This window comes from Cupressus sempervirens, chromosome 6 (genome assembly GCF_028749045.1).
Source record: "Cupressus sempervirens isolate cs-2001-9-10 chromosome 6, ASM2874904v1, whole genome shotgun sequence".
Lineage (NCBI taxonomy): Eukaryota > Viridiplantae > Streptophyta > Pinopsida > Cupressales > Cupressaceae > Cupressus > Cupressus sempervirens.
The window spans coordinates 641272067-641285360 of record NC_143123.1 but is presented as its reverse complement, the minus strand read 5'-3'; the positions used below and the strand labels follow the sequence as shown (position 1 = coordinate 641285360).

Here is a 13294-nt window from a genome sequence, read left to right as displayed (position 1 = left end):
TAGATACTACAACAGAAAATTCCAAAATTGTGCAATCAGCATATGCAAATGTCGTAGGGGTTGAAGCCATATCGAAGACTATGGAAATTACTGATCTTCCAACAGTGCATGACATCATTGTCAAATTCAAGGCACTAAGAAACAATCTCAAAGATTGTTGTTTTGTTTCATGTTAGTAGTTGTAGAAGAACGCATTACATGAAAAAGCATAATTACATGTAATGCAAGTTTACATGTATGTAAAAAGATGTAATGCGAGTTGCATGTGCAATTGCATGTAACCCTTTATTTTTTGTAGTAAGACTAAGTGTTGGTTGAGTTGCTCCCACTTTTTCCTCCACCTTTTTCTCAACTTCTTTAACTATATAAAGGAGTGCCCCCTCATTGTAAAATTATCATTATTTTTATGCAAGAGCTCTAGAGAAATTGTGCCAATAGAACTTTGTTTGTGTGAGCATTATTTTGAGAGAAAGTGAATACAAAAGAGCATTTGATACTTAACTTTGATTAAGTGAGATTGTTATTTGTCTGAATTGTAAGCTTTGTCTATAATTCACCCAAGTTATCTTTGATTCGTATTATCTTGTGTTATTGGTAATTATATCACGTAAATTGAATAGAAAAGAGTTAAGCAATTGAAGCCAGAGCTTTGACCAGGAGCAATTGTGAAAGTGTATAGCTGGAAGCTTTGTCTGTAGCTTATATTTTCTTCTTAATTTGCAAAATAGTTGAGTATTCTTACTTTTAGGAGTCTTTGTGCCCTAATTGTAAACCTTTTTCCATATAGAAGTACAACCAGACTTAGAGCCAAACCAATACATTTTAGCTAGCCTTTGAGTTAGTAAAAGTTGATCGATATCACTGTTTCCAGCTCTTGATAGAAGTGTAGTTAGAGATTCACCTTGCCCATTATTCGATCTACAAGTAAGTGGATCATTTCTTGAAAGTTAAGAAGAAAGAATATTAGTAACACACTATTTATAAAATCTCTCGACTTCTTGCTTACTTTGAGTTGATCCAAGGAACGGTGAGAAGGGGGAGCCTTCCCTTTAAGGTAGGAGAGACTCTGCCTCACACGCTGTGGCTGGTCATCCTATTTTGTGACTGGATTTTTACCAAATCCCAATGGGGTATCTTTATGGGGCTATGGATATGACCAAGAAGTCTATAAAAAACTACTACAAGGGTGATATACTTAAATTTGATCCCATCTGGGAAATCATTGATAGAAGGTTAAACAATCAGCTCCACCAACCCATTGCAGCAGGGTACTTCCTCAACCCCTGTTTTAAGTTTGAAGATTTTTACTCAGATATGGAGAGGTCATGGAGGGCCTCACTGCATAAGGAAGGCAAAGGAAGCAGCAGTTGGTCTAATTGATTTAGATGATTTAGATCCTTATAGTGATTGAACAACACAAAACAAGTCATCATTGTTTACAAGGATAATGTCAATGATTTGGAGAGGCGAGCTATAAAAGAGGGAGATTTTCTTTCACACTGGATGTCATTCAGGAGTAGGATAAGACGAATGAGAAGTCGTTGTTATTGCCAGGAGAAGCTACATCCAGGATGGAGGACGAGTCATAGATTAAGTCGGACATACAAAGCAAGGAGGCACAGTCAAGCCCGACAAGATTTTAGGACAAGACCCTCTAATTCTATCTCTACCTTAGTTTTTACTAGAATTAGGAAGAGGAAGATGTAATTGTAATGATGTATCTACTTTTCATTTTATAATAAGTATTTACTATTTTGCTTCCAGCCATCAACATTCGTCATAAGAATGTGATTTTGTACCCACTTTGCATTTAAATATATCTAGACTTTATTTGTTTGTTTCAAGTTCCCATTTATTGACTCTTGGATGCATCTTCTCAATGTGTTTTGCAAAAACAAATGCATTTCTAAATAAATTAAAGCAATTTTTTAAGTTCCCAAGTTTCTTATCAAATTTTTGTCAAAAATAAGTCAATTTTCCCTCAGCTTTTTTCAAGCCTTGGCAATATTTTTTGTTTTGGCGAGATTCCAACTATGATCACACATATGACTCTCTCTTGCAAGATTTTATTTCATACCTTCTGTATACAATAAAATGTATATGTTTTGGTCTTTCCACCATCAAGACTACAAGTACCTTAATAGTAATATTAGCAAATGAGATGTCCCCAAGCATCACAACTCCATCTACCTTTCTTCAAGTTTATGCATTGTCTTGTCTCTATTCATATTGTTAGGATTAACCAGACAGAAGTAACAATTACATGCAAATATGACCAATATCAAAAAATAATAAAACACACATAAGAGAACACATGACCCAAAGATTTGACGTGGTTCAACCAAACCCTACGCTACATCCACCAACACCAAGTCCAATATTATTATTATCCGTTGATTTCAACCTAAGTAAATCCCAAATTCCTTACAACTCAATACCATTGCAAAAAGCTACTAAATCATCATACATTATGAAATCCCTAACTCTAAGCCGTTTTATATAAGTTTTTTGTCGCTTATTAAATTAGGGCTAGAATAAGTCGTCCAATAGAAAATTAACTCCTGATGCCTTTTACAATAATAAAGTCAATGGTGCACTTGGGGCTCTGCCCTAAGACCCTACAAGGGGTGCTGCCCCTTGACCTCATCTTGGAGGTGATGCCTACAAACCCCTGTAGACAAATCTGGGGGAAAACCATGCCAAATGAAGTAAAAAATTAACCTTTGAGTCCAAGTTAACACAATTAGAACATTTTAAATTGCCGCTGTTTAATTGGGAACCTCTCTGCAACTTTTTGATAAAGATTGTTTTGTCGGAACTAATTCATCATCAAAGTGTGAGTCTTCTTTCTTTTTGGACACTTCCAATGCCACCTATTTTCTATGAAGATATGTCATTATCAATCCTCATCTCATAACTAGCTACAAATACATCTATCTATACCATAACTAGTGTATTCATTGTTGCCTTTGACAATAGAAAGTACTAAAAGTTAAAATCTCTTAAACATATTTTTATTAGAGTTATCAAAGCACTGAATTAAAAATGAAGACCTCAAAAGAGAAAATGCATGTTTTTATGGCAAAAACATGTTGTAAACGCATCTTTACCAGCATTTCACTTACGTTGACATTTTTACCCAGTTTTCTTATCTCTAAGAAAAAAAATAAAGTACTCGAAGAGTTTGCAGACTATGTGTCAAACATCAAACTCTAGGGCCATCAACTGGGCTTCAATCCTTACACTCCAAAACTCGTAATTAGATCCATCAAAAAATGGTTCCTCATTTGTAGCGTCCTGCTTGAGTAACTGAATGTGTCATCCCAAATCTACTTCAAGCTGTTAATCTTATTCTAGGGAACTTAGCTGTCATGCCAATTGTTAAGCACACATATTTACTGATGGTCTGGATGAATCAGTATATGCCAATTTTGAATTAATTAGACATTAATTATCATTTGTAACCTCTCCAAGCTCGACACCTAACCTCAAACCCAAATCATCATTAGTATCATTTACTAGTCTTTCTTTAAATATGAAGCAGCTGATCAAATGATAAACATAAACACTTAGAACACAAATATTATCTGGCGAGAATAGAATAAACCAAGCAAGAATAGATGCTTCGATCTACTGCCAAAATCCAAACTCAAAGGAATTTACAATAAAAAGGAATATAATAATGACTTCAACCCTAACACAATGACTCTCTTAAGTCAATATAAAAAATTGTGACCAATAAGTCATTCAACAAGGGTAGGAACATTTTTGAGCAATTATCCAATTGGATGCCCATATCATTCTCAAATGATAGCAGCCAATCCCCAATTCTCCTCAAAATAAATATGAAAATAAGGTGACAAATATTTTTCTAATTTGAGAATTGTAATCTGTAATAACTTGCCTACCTAGTAGTATAGATGATATTTTATAGTTTATTAATCTCGTAGCGATAAAAATGTATCTAATGAGTTGGCAAATAACAATAGCAATGTTGACTTTTATTAAATTCTGCAAGTGTAATTCTTCCAACCACGAGATACATTCTTTCTACCTCATTTAATATCTATTTTTCTCCTATCTCCATTCATTTTCCCCTTACAAGACATATACCACAATGTTGGAGCACTATCTGCCATTACCTCAACTTTACCATGAACTTTATTGCGAGCAATATTCTTCATTTGATATTTAACAGCAGATGGATTTAAATCATTTGCATACACTCTGTTCACTTTCTTTGCAGCAGCAATGGACAAGGGACCAACGCCAGAAAAGACATCACCTACATTCCAACAAGGGTACAAAGAATGTCAATTGAAAATAAGAATGCATGAATTATCAGCAAATATTATGTCTATGAAAACCATGTTCAGTAGAGGATGAAAATAATTTGTTTTCAAAAATACTATCCATATCAACATGAAAATTGACCCCTTTACTATTGAATGGTAAACATTCAGGGTTTAACAGTACAAAAAATTATCATGCAGAGATATTATTAAATGTCTCTCAAAACTACCAGAAAACATCTGCAAGAGAAATGAATGGTCAGAAATTTTTGAGTCAGCTATAGTTAGAATTAGGGTTCAAAATATTATAACACAACATATATTTATGCATTAAAAAAAATTATAGCTTACTATGATATAATTTTGAAGCAACACAACACATCTGTATGAATCTGGACCTATTATTCCTAGACAAGATGCAATCTGCAATGTCTCTGACTACAATCGAACATGTCGCAGTAGATTGACTACAATCGAACATGTCATGGTAGACATCAAAAACAAATGTGGAATAGTACATTATAGTTTAGTCATTGTCTAAAAATAAACCAGACTATAAGACTTTCTAACCTAGATAAGAAATTAGAAAACGCATAAGAATAAAGGGTTGAGGAATTAAAGAATGTTGGCAAACCACTATGCTTGGTCCCACTCAGGAGAAATCATCTGTCATCTTCTCCACCAGCACTGGATTGGAGATTGACAGAAATATGGGGAGACCACTATCGTCCATATTCCTACAAAAATATCAATTAAGGTAAAATTTGAGCCCATTGGCAAGATGAGCCAAATTATTGGGGCTCACTTCAGACATGAGCCCAAAGTAGAAGATCACTAGGTTAACTGTGTACATAACAATGAAGTGAGTCAAAGATCAATGCAGAATGGACTTAAAGCCTGTCCACTTAACTTCAAGAATGTGGTTAACAGAGGTGGACAACACCAAAGATACTGAGAATAGGGTACATCCCTTGTATAGTTCCAAGAACATCTATGATGTTCCTATCTACAATGTAGATCTTTCTCTAGAGAAGATAGAAGATATGGATATTAGGGAAAGGCACGAGGTTAGATGGACACAAGAATGGGTCTCTAAGCCCAACCCTATGGATCCTATACCCCAAGCAGAAGGACAACCTATGCAACTCCATATTTAAAAAAGACAAAATTGAATGTCCCTTCTAAACAAAAAAGGAGTGCTTGGTGCAGGGCATCTCGACCTAAAAGAAATATGATGAGTTTATTTGCGTCCAATGTCATTTCTAAAGCCCAAATGGCATAAGTGTTAAGGGATCCAATATAATGATTTATTAAACTATGTATAATCCAACATTGCCAAATTGGGAATTTTGCAATGTTGTATCTCATATACCAAAAATGTAACCGATGCATTGGAAAAAGAAGTTGAGTGGTCAGTCTTGATAACCGTCAAGAATAACAATTTAATGATTGTAAGGGTTCCAAATGAACATTAGTCCAGAGGGAGGAAAGAATGTGAAAGCCATAATCGGCCCTCTGGCTGTCGACAGCCAAGACTCTGATATACACATATTTTGTAGTGTACGAATCAATACAGTTTTATTTTGGTGTCGGTTCTGGACTGTGTTTAAAACTGCTTCAATTGTTTTCCTTTCAACGGTATCAGACTGCGGCATTTGAATGTATTTGGTGGTTTTTTTAAATGCATTTCAAAACCATTGTTTTGAATGGAGTTGGGTTCTGTGTTACTGGATGCGTTGAGTATCTAAATTTGTTTAATGGTATCAGGTTTATCTGGAACAAACCGATTCTAGTATGAAGGTATTGGCAGGACGTTCCATCAGCAGTCCTAAGAATCAGTTTTCCTATGATTATAGTTTTAGCATGGTCTTATCCAAGAATCGGTTGGTAAACAAAATGGACAGTGTTGAAAATTATCGGGCCTTGATAGCCGATCCAAGTAGTGATTAGAAAATGTAAATAATTGAAATACTTTTGGTCAGCATTGTTTGCATTGAACCGATTCATGAAAAATGCATGAAATGGCATCGGTTTGAGTACTTAATGTGAATCTGGTTTATGTTAACAGATCAGTAGTATGTGAAACTGATTCAAGAATCGGTTGACTTGAAGGCAATTTCATTTTGTTCCAATTTGGGAAAATTGGTATCGGTCTAAGAATTAAATTCCAATTTGAAATGCCCTATCAGCTCATGCAGACTGTTACTGATTTTAAAGGGCACACCAACCAAAAGCAAAGTCTGCTACTTTGGGTGAATGGTTTTGAGTTTTTTTTACCGTTTACAAATTACAATGAGAGCACAAACTGAAATCTTGGATTTTATGGCTTTTGCTGTGATTGATTAGTATGGAAATCTGATTCAAAATCCAATTTAAAGTTCTGTTTCTGAATATGTTATTGGTCTTTCTTTCTATGATTAAACATGGCATCCTAATTGCTTCAAGATTGGTACCGGTTTTGATTTATCTGAGTTTATAAATAAAATGTTTGGGAGTGAAGTCACCATCGACAGAGTGTTCTACAGTGCACAAAATGACAGAGGAATGTTAATGTGAGCAGAAGATTGTTACTGGAATGTGAACGGTTAAATAGTGGAATACATGTTTCTTGTGAAGGAATGTATGTGATTGTGAAATGTTTGCCTCTATCCTGTCATTTTGATGACGGTAATTGTCATTTGATATGCAGATTTAGAGAAGCTCTCTAATGCTCTGCACCACTGCTCCTCCTCCATCTAGACAAAGCCAACAAGTAGCTACTTTTCCAGAGCCACCATCAAAACAAAGGGAAGACAACCATATTGTCATGTCCCCTTTTTAGCTCTGTCTTTGCAGTGACATGAGAGTTAGCCTATTATGGAGTCTCGTAGGCTGGCAATGGTGATTAGGGACTCAGTCAAGGTTTTCAGCATTTGGATTTGGTATTACAAGTAGTAGTAGATAAGTTGAGAGCAGTTCCTTGATTTTAGGAGGCAGATCCTTGCTTGTAGGAGATTCCTACCTTTTAGGAGGCGCTGACGTTTCCAAAGTTGAGGTTCTATGAGATCACCCCCTAGTCTCAATTTTAGGAGACTTGGGTGTGTTCCCTATATTTTAGGAGAATCCCTAGATTTGAGGGTGTGACTGCCAGTTGGCCCAAATTGTCCAGCATCAGTCACAGGTAGGTCACAAACTTAGTTTCATGTTTTAGAGGTGTTTGGGTTGTTCCTTTGCTACTCGGGAAATATTTTAATATATTTAAATATTCTCCTCAGTTAGCATTTTAATAATTTAAATAAGGCTAAGTGTTTAGCCATTTTGGAGTAATAAGGAGTTTTCTAGCTCCATTTGGATCGATTTGTCTGTGTGATAGCTTGTTGGAAGGAGCTCAGTCTCTAGTATTTGATTATCACTTGCTGGGACTTATTTAATGCTCGAAGCTATTTTTCATTAATAAAGTAATGATTTCCTTCTATGTGGATGCCTTTATTGGGAAAATAATGTTATATTATAAAGTTCAAATGAAATCCACTTTAGGGAACCGTGGAGGAAGTTATAAAGGAAAGTTATAAAGTTTTAATCTCAACCGTCAATTTGAGATCAACGATGGGAATTCAAAGTTCCAATGACCATTGGAATATGAAATACACAATTTGGCGCGAAACAACAGAAGATGAAGAATAACCGATTTTTCTACAAGATTTTATGAAATTGCATGAAGATAAAAAGTCATGGAGTGTTTTCAGGAATACCAGGGATTCAGAATCGTCAGTAGAAGAGATACCACATGCTCATATCACGGAGATTGGATAATTTCATATTTTATTCTATTTTTCTTTTCTATTATATGATTGTTGCTCTACCAAAAGAAAGGATAATAGCAAACTATAAATGTAACCTCATTTGACAATACAAAGGTCAGGAAACATGATGGTGAATTGGTCTGTAATTCCATTTACCCTATTTTCTTGTCATGCTTTGTTGCCCATGGGTTTTGCATTAAGAGTTGAAGGACAATTATATGTGATCCTGTGATAATCAGGTGAATTCCATTTCATTTTGATATTTGCAGTAGAGGTGATTCCATTTACTTTCATCGTATATGATTCTACTTCCTCTCTTGTTCATTGCATATTATGTTAGATAATTTAATTGGGAATTGAAGAATACGTGTATGAATCTATTGGTAACTTGCTGAATTCCATTTCATTCAAGTCTGGTAATCAAAGCAATTCCATTTGCCCTCGTGTGCATCTCTTTTTTCATCCCTCTTTGCATTTAGATGATTAACACTGCCTTTAGAATAGAATTAAGAGTCGGGAATCTCAAGATAGTCTATTAGAGTCATTCCATTGGGTGTGATAGATTGTCCAAATCTATTTTGCCTGAATTGTTTGTGCCTACAAACAATTTGATTATCCTTTACTACTCTCAAGTTGAGTTTATAATGTCAAAACTTCTAATCTCATAAAAACATATTCATTGCATATCATTGCAAATCATAGGAAGTTGTACCTAGTCAATTCAAAGGGCAGTGATAGAGTACATACACTGACCCATTTGTTGGTGAACATCCTTTTGTCTCTCCAAGCATTGGGTACCAAAAGAGTCGAGATTATAAAATCTAATAGGAGAACAAACTGTTAACCAACAAAATGCAAAGTTGTATATTTAATAGCTTCATTTTCAGCCATGGTTTGAGCTAGGAATAAGAGTCTAATTTCTGAACCTATTATCTAGTAGTGACTTTTCCCCTAAAAAATTGCCTGAAATCAGTCAACAATTTTTAGGCCCAGAAAATTGCATTTAATTAGGATAAATTTGTATTTAATCATAACAAAGTCACAATTAATCATTTGAAGATGAGCAAAAATGTGCTGCCAAGAAAACCTAAACTATTCCAAATGAAAGTCTTCTTTTTCTATTTGATGTTGGCACGCAATCTCTTAATGACATATCTGCAGTTGTCTTGGGACTCTACTGTAGACAAGGATTAATTCTTTTTTTTTCCATGGGAGTTGGTGTTTGTGAAGGATTAAATCATTCGTTTGTCCTAGGAGCCATAGAGGGATAAAATCATTTATTTTCTGTTTATGTGAGAGTCCAGTTGCTTTCAGCTTCTTGTTTGTGTTTGTGGTGAGAGAAAAGTCCATCGGCTGCAGACTCTAATCAATTTTTTGCTAGGTTGAGAATTAGTTTCTCTCAATAACTTTTTTTTTTGTTTTTGTATAAACTATAGTATAAAACATATAATAGCTTTAAAATGGTTGTTAGCTGTAAACTTTTGTTTCTGCTATACATATTTTATATTTGTTATTGTTATTATATTTTATTATGTTTTGTTTCTTATGTAAATACTCATCTATTATGCAGTAAAAACTTATATGAGTTAACAATTTCGCAAACATCATGCGGAGTTAGTCATCATCATTTATAATTTTAAGCAATCAACATGTGATATTCCCATCAAATAAAATATAGATAAATAATAAATCAATAAAATAATAATATAGTTATGATTTATTATAATCATACTAAATATTGCATAATATATTACATTCAATATGTGAATTAAATATATTATTAATAATATATATATAAAGTAAATATATTATGCAATAGTATTAAAAATTAATAATGTTAATAATATATATTAATAAGAAATATAACTTATATTATTATTTATATAATATATGTTATGTTACTAATATATAATTATATTAATAAAATTATATTATTACTAATATGATATAATTATTTTTACGAAAGGACGTGACTCTAAGAATTGAGAACTATATATATAATATCAACATTGTAAAATCAATCGTTCAGAAATATTGAGAAATAAAACAAGGAAAATAAAAGGAAACAGTCTGCAATCAAAAAAAACAAAATGAATTAATGAAGGTTCCAGCAGGGGACATTACAATTGGTATCAAAGCAGAGTTCTTGCCATCCTATGGGATAAATTAAAATAGATAATTTATAAACATTACAACAAAACTATACAAATTGTAAAAGGATCAGATTTTTCCACCACAAATATGTAAAATAATGATATTTTTAGTACATAGCATCATATAATATTTCCCATTGGAAATTTCCCAAAATAAAAATACATTTTCATTACACTATAGCATCAATTGTCTTTTGGTTGTCGTGGGAGCCATAGAGGGATAAAATCATTTATTTGTTGTTTACGTGAGAGTTCAGTTGTTTCCTTCTTGTTTGTGCTTGTGGTGAGAGAAAAGTTCATCGACTCCAAACTCTAATCAAATGTTTGCTAGGTTGGTAATTAATTTTTCTCAATAACTTTGTTTTTTAGTTTTTGTATAGAGTTAATCTATAGTATATAACATATATTAGCTTAAGTGGCAGATGTTAGCTGTAAACTTTTGTTTCTGCTATACATATTTTTATAGTTGTTATTGTTATTATGTTTTGTTTCTTATGTAAATACTCATCTATTATGCAGTAAAAACTTATACAACAAGTTAACAATTTTGGAAACATCATGCGGAATTAGTCATCATCATTTATAATTTTATGCAATCAACAGCAAAAATATGACAATTATGATAAATTGTAAGTTTTGGAACTATAGTTAACAAAAAGAAGATAATACCAATGACATTAAAGCCTTTTGCCTATAGCAGTTATAGAAATGCATTAAGCCACTAGAAGATAATTGCAAGGTAAGAGAGGATTGTTAATTAGATAACTTAAGGTCTCATACTTCTCTTGGAATGGGCTTCAGTTAGTTTTGCCAAAACTAGAGGTGTTTATCCTATTATGTATTTGACCTTTTAAGGATGTCCTTTTAGTAAGATCTTAAAAAATGCAATTACTAAACTTCAAAATTTTGAATTTTCCACTTACAATTTTGTAGATGTGAAATTCTCTTCTCACGTTTCCTTTAGACCTTGAATTCCTAGATAATATTAACAAGTTCATCACTAAGAAGTGTCTTTTTTTAATTTAATCAACGGAGCCTAGCATGCCATTGCCTACTTTTGAGTTTTTGGAACTTTGTACTTAGTTTATGGTTTGACTTTGTACAAAGTCGCAAACTATATTGTGATTGACATTTGACAGTTGTTTATCTTTTATGCTAGTGTGGTATGTTTAGCGCAATGAAATCAACAATTTCTATATAAAATTATAACTAATGAAAATCTATTATGTACAATATACTAGTTAAACTCTATTTTTTATTTACTCTTAATATATCTATGATGTGGAAGCGACCCTTCACTCTTTTTGTTTTAAATCATGTTTTATTTCAAGTTTTTACATTTTTTCGCTAATCCCATTTTTTCCCGATTGTATCCCATTTTTTTCGAAAAATCCTACTCTTTTGGTTTAACAATTTTTTCCCAAAACGATTTTCGCTTCTATGATCAAAACCTTTAAAGGGTTGGGTTAGAGCGCTTTCAATCCATCCACCTTTCAAGAAGCAATTAAATGAGCTAGGGACATGGAAACTTCTACTTCTAGGAAGTAAATTTCAGGCAAAGACGTTTTCACCATAAAAATGAAAAAGATAAGAAACATTCTCATAAATATTCATATCAGAAAAAGAAGATATTGTGTAAGCTTGATGATAATCAACTCAATGATTTAAGAATGAAGAAATTGTGCTTCCAAAGTAGAGAACCATAGCAGCCAACTCATAAGTGTGCAATTAAGGTCAAAAAAATCAGAAGAGCAAACTGATTCATAGATAAGTGAGGAAGAAATGTCATCTAAATAGTATGAAAAAGAACAAGGGGTGGTATCCTAGCACAATTATCTAGTTTGTAGAAATTAGGATCTTGATAGGTGCAACACATAATTTTATTGATGAGGGTTTTGCAAGAAGAGGATTAAAAACGAAGAATATTAACTTTAAGGTGATTATTGCAAATGGATTCACTCTCACTTGCACGAGCAAGATCCCAAAATTGTGTATTTGGCAAGAGGAGTATGAGTTGAGAGATGATCCCTAAGTTGTCAGTATTGACGATACAAACGCAGTGCTTGATATTGTTGGCTAAAAAAATTCTAAGTGACTAAGACTACAACTTACAATTGTAACTTTAGGCAATAGTGTAGTGAGATAAATCTCTCCTCTCATCCCTTCTTACCGTAGATGGCTACAATGGAAAGCTAACTGAAATCAACAAATGGTGGTTATCTGAATCAACTCCTCTTTTTTCAAGAATGATTATATTGTAAAAACTACTAATTGCAAATTATCAAAAGGTACCTATTGCTACAGTAATACCGATGGCTTATTAGTTGACGTAAGAACTATTGCCAATCAGGATTGCGCCTATAGCAAGATGCAGAATCTAGCCATCCTGTTGAAACATGGAAACTCTCTCGGGTGCTGGGTTTTCCTAAAACAAGAGATGAATCTTCGGAAGCTAGGTCGGTTCTTAAATAGTGATCACCTAATCCTAAATTATACACGAGATAAGGGATGAGAAGTGAATGACAAATAATGAATATTAACCTAAGTGAGGTGATACACCGATGGTTTTGAATATAACTCAGGGTAACGTGACTCGCAACGAGTCACGTGAGTCAGGCGAGCCAGCGAGCCGCGCTGACCTCGTCGAGTCACAATGACTCGTGACTCGCGAGCGGCGAGTCACGAGGAGTGACTCGCCGCGAGTCACCGAGTGACTCGCGTGACCCGGCCTGCTTGACTCGGCCGCGACAGGCATGAAACCGGGCCTTGAAAATATAATTTTTTACATTTTTTTTTGTTTTTTTTTTTACATATCTCACTCATATAACCCTAAAAGGGCTCCCATAACAGTCTATAGTGAAAAGAAGAAAGAGAGAGAGGTAGACGAGAAATAGAGGTTTATTGTTTTGCAACCACCTGAAAGGAGGAGGAGAAAAGCTTGCATTTGTGACGTTGGAGCTTGCATTTAGATCATCAAGGATTTTATAGGAGCTCTTCTCAACACTTCCCAAAGCATTTAAAAGAGGTAAGACTTGATTGTTTAGATTTTGATGATTTTTTTGTCTAT

General features: G+C 33.7%; 1 protein-coding gene across 6 annotated transcripts in view; it reads right to left on the bottom strand.

The window, feature by feature from the left end:
- LOC149553858 (Met-10+ like family protein) overlaps nucleotides 1-13294 on the bottom strand; it is a 169863-nt gene that overhangs the window by 23161 nt on the left and 133408 nt on the right. For all 6 annotated transcript variants that reach the window (XM_089789224.1, XM_089789223.1, XM_089789220.1 and 3 more), the window contains one exon: nucleotides 4143-4285. In XM_089789224.1, the coding sequence (XP_089645350.1) occupies nucleotides 4143-4285 (143 nt within the window). The remainder of the gene's footprint in view (nucleotides 1-4142; nucleotides 4286-13294) is intronic.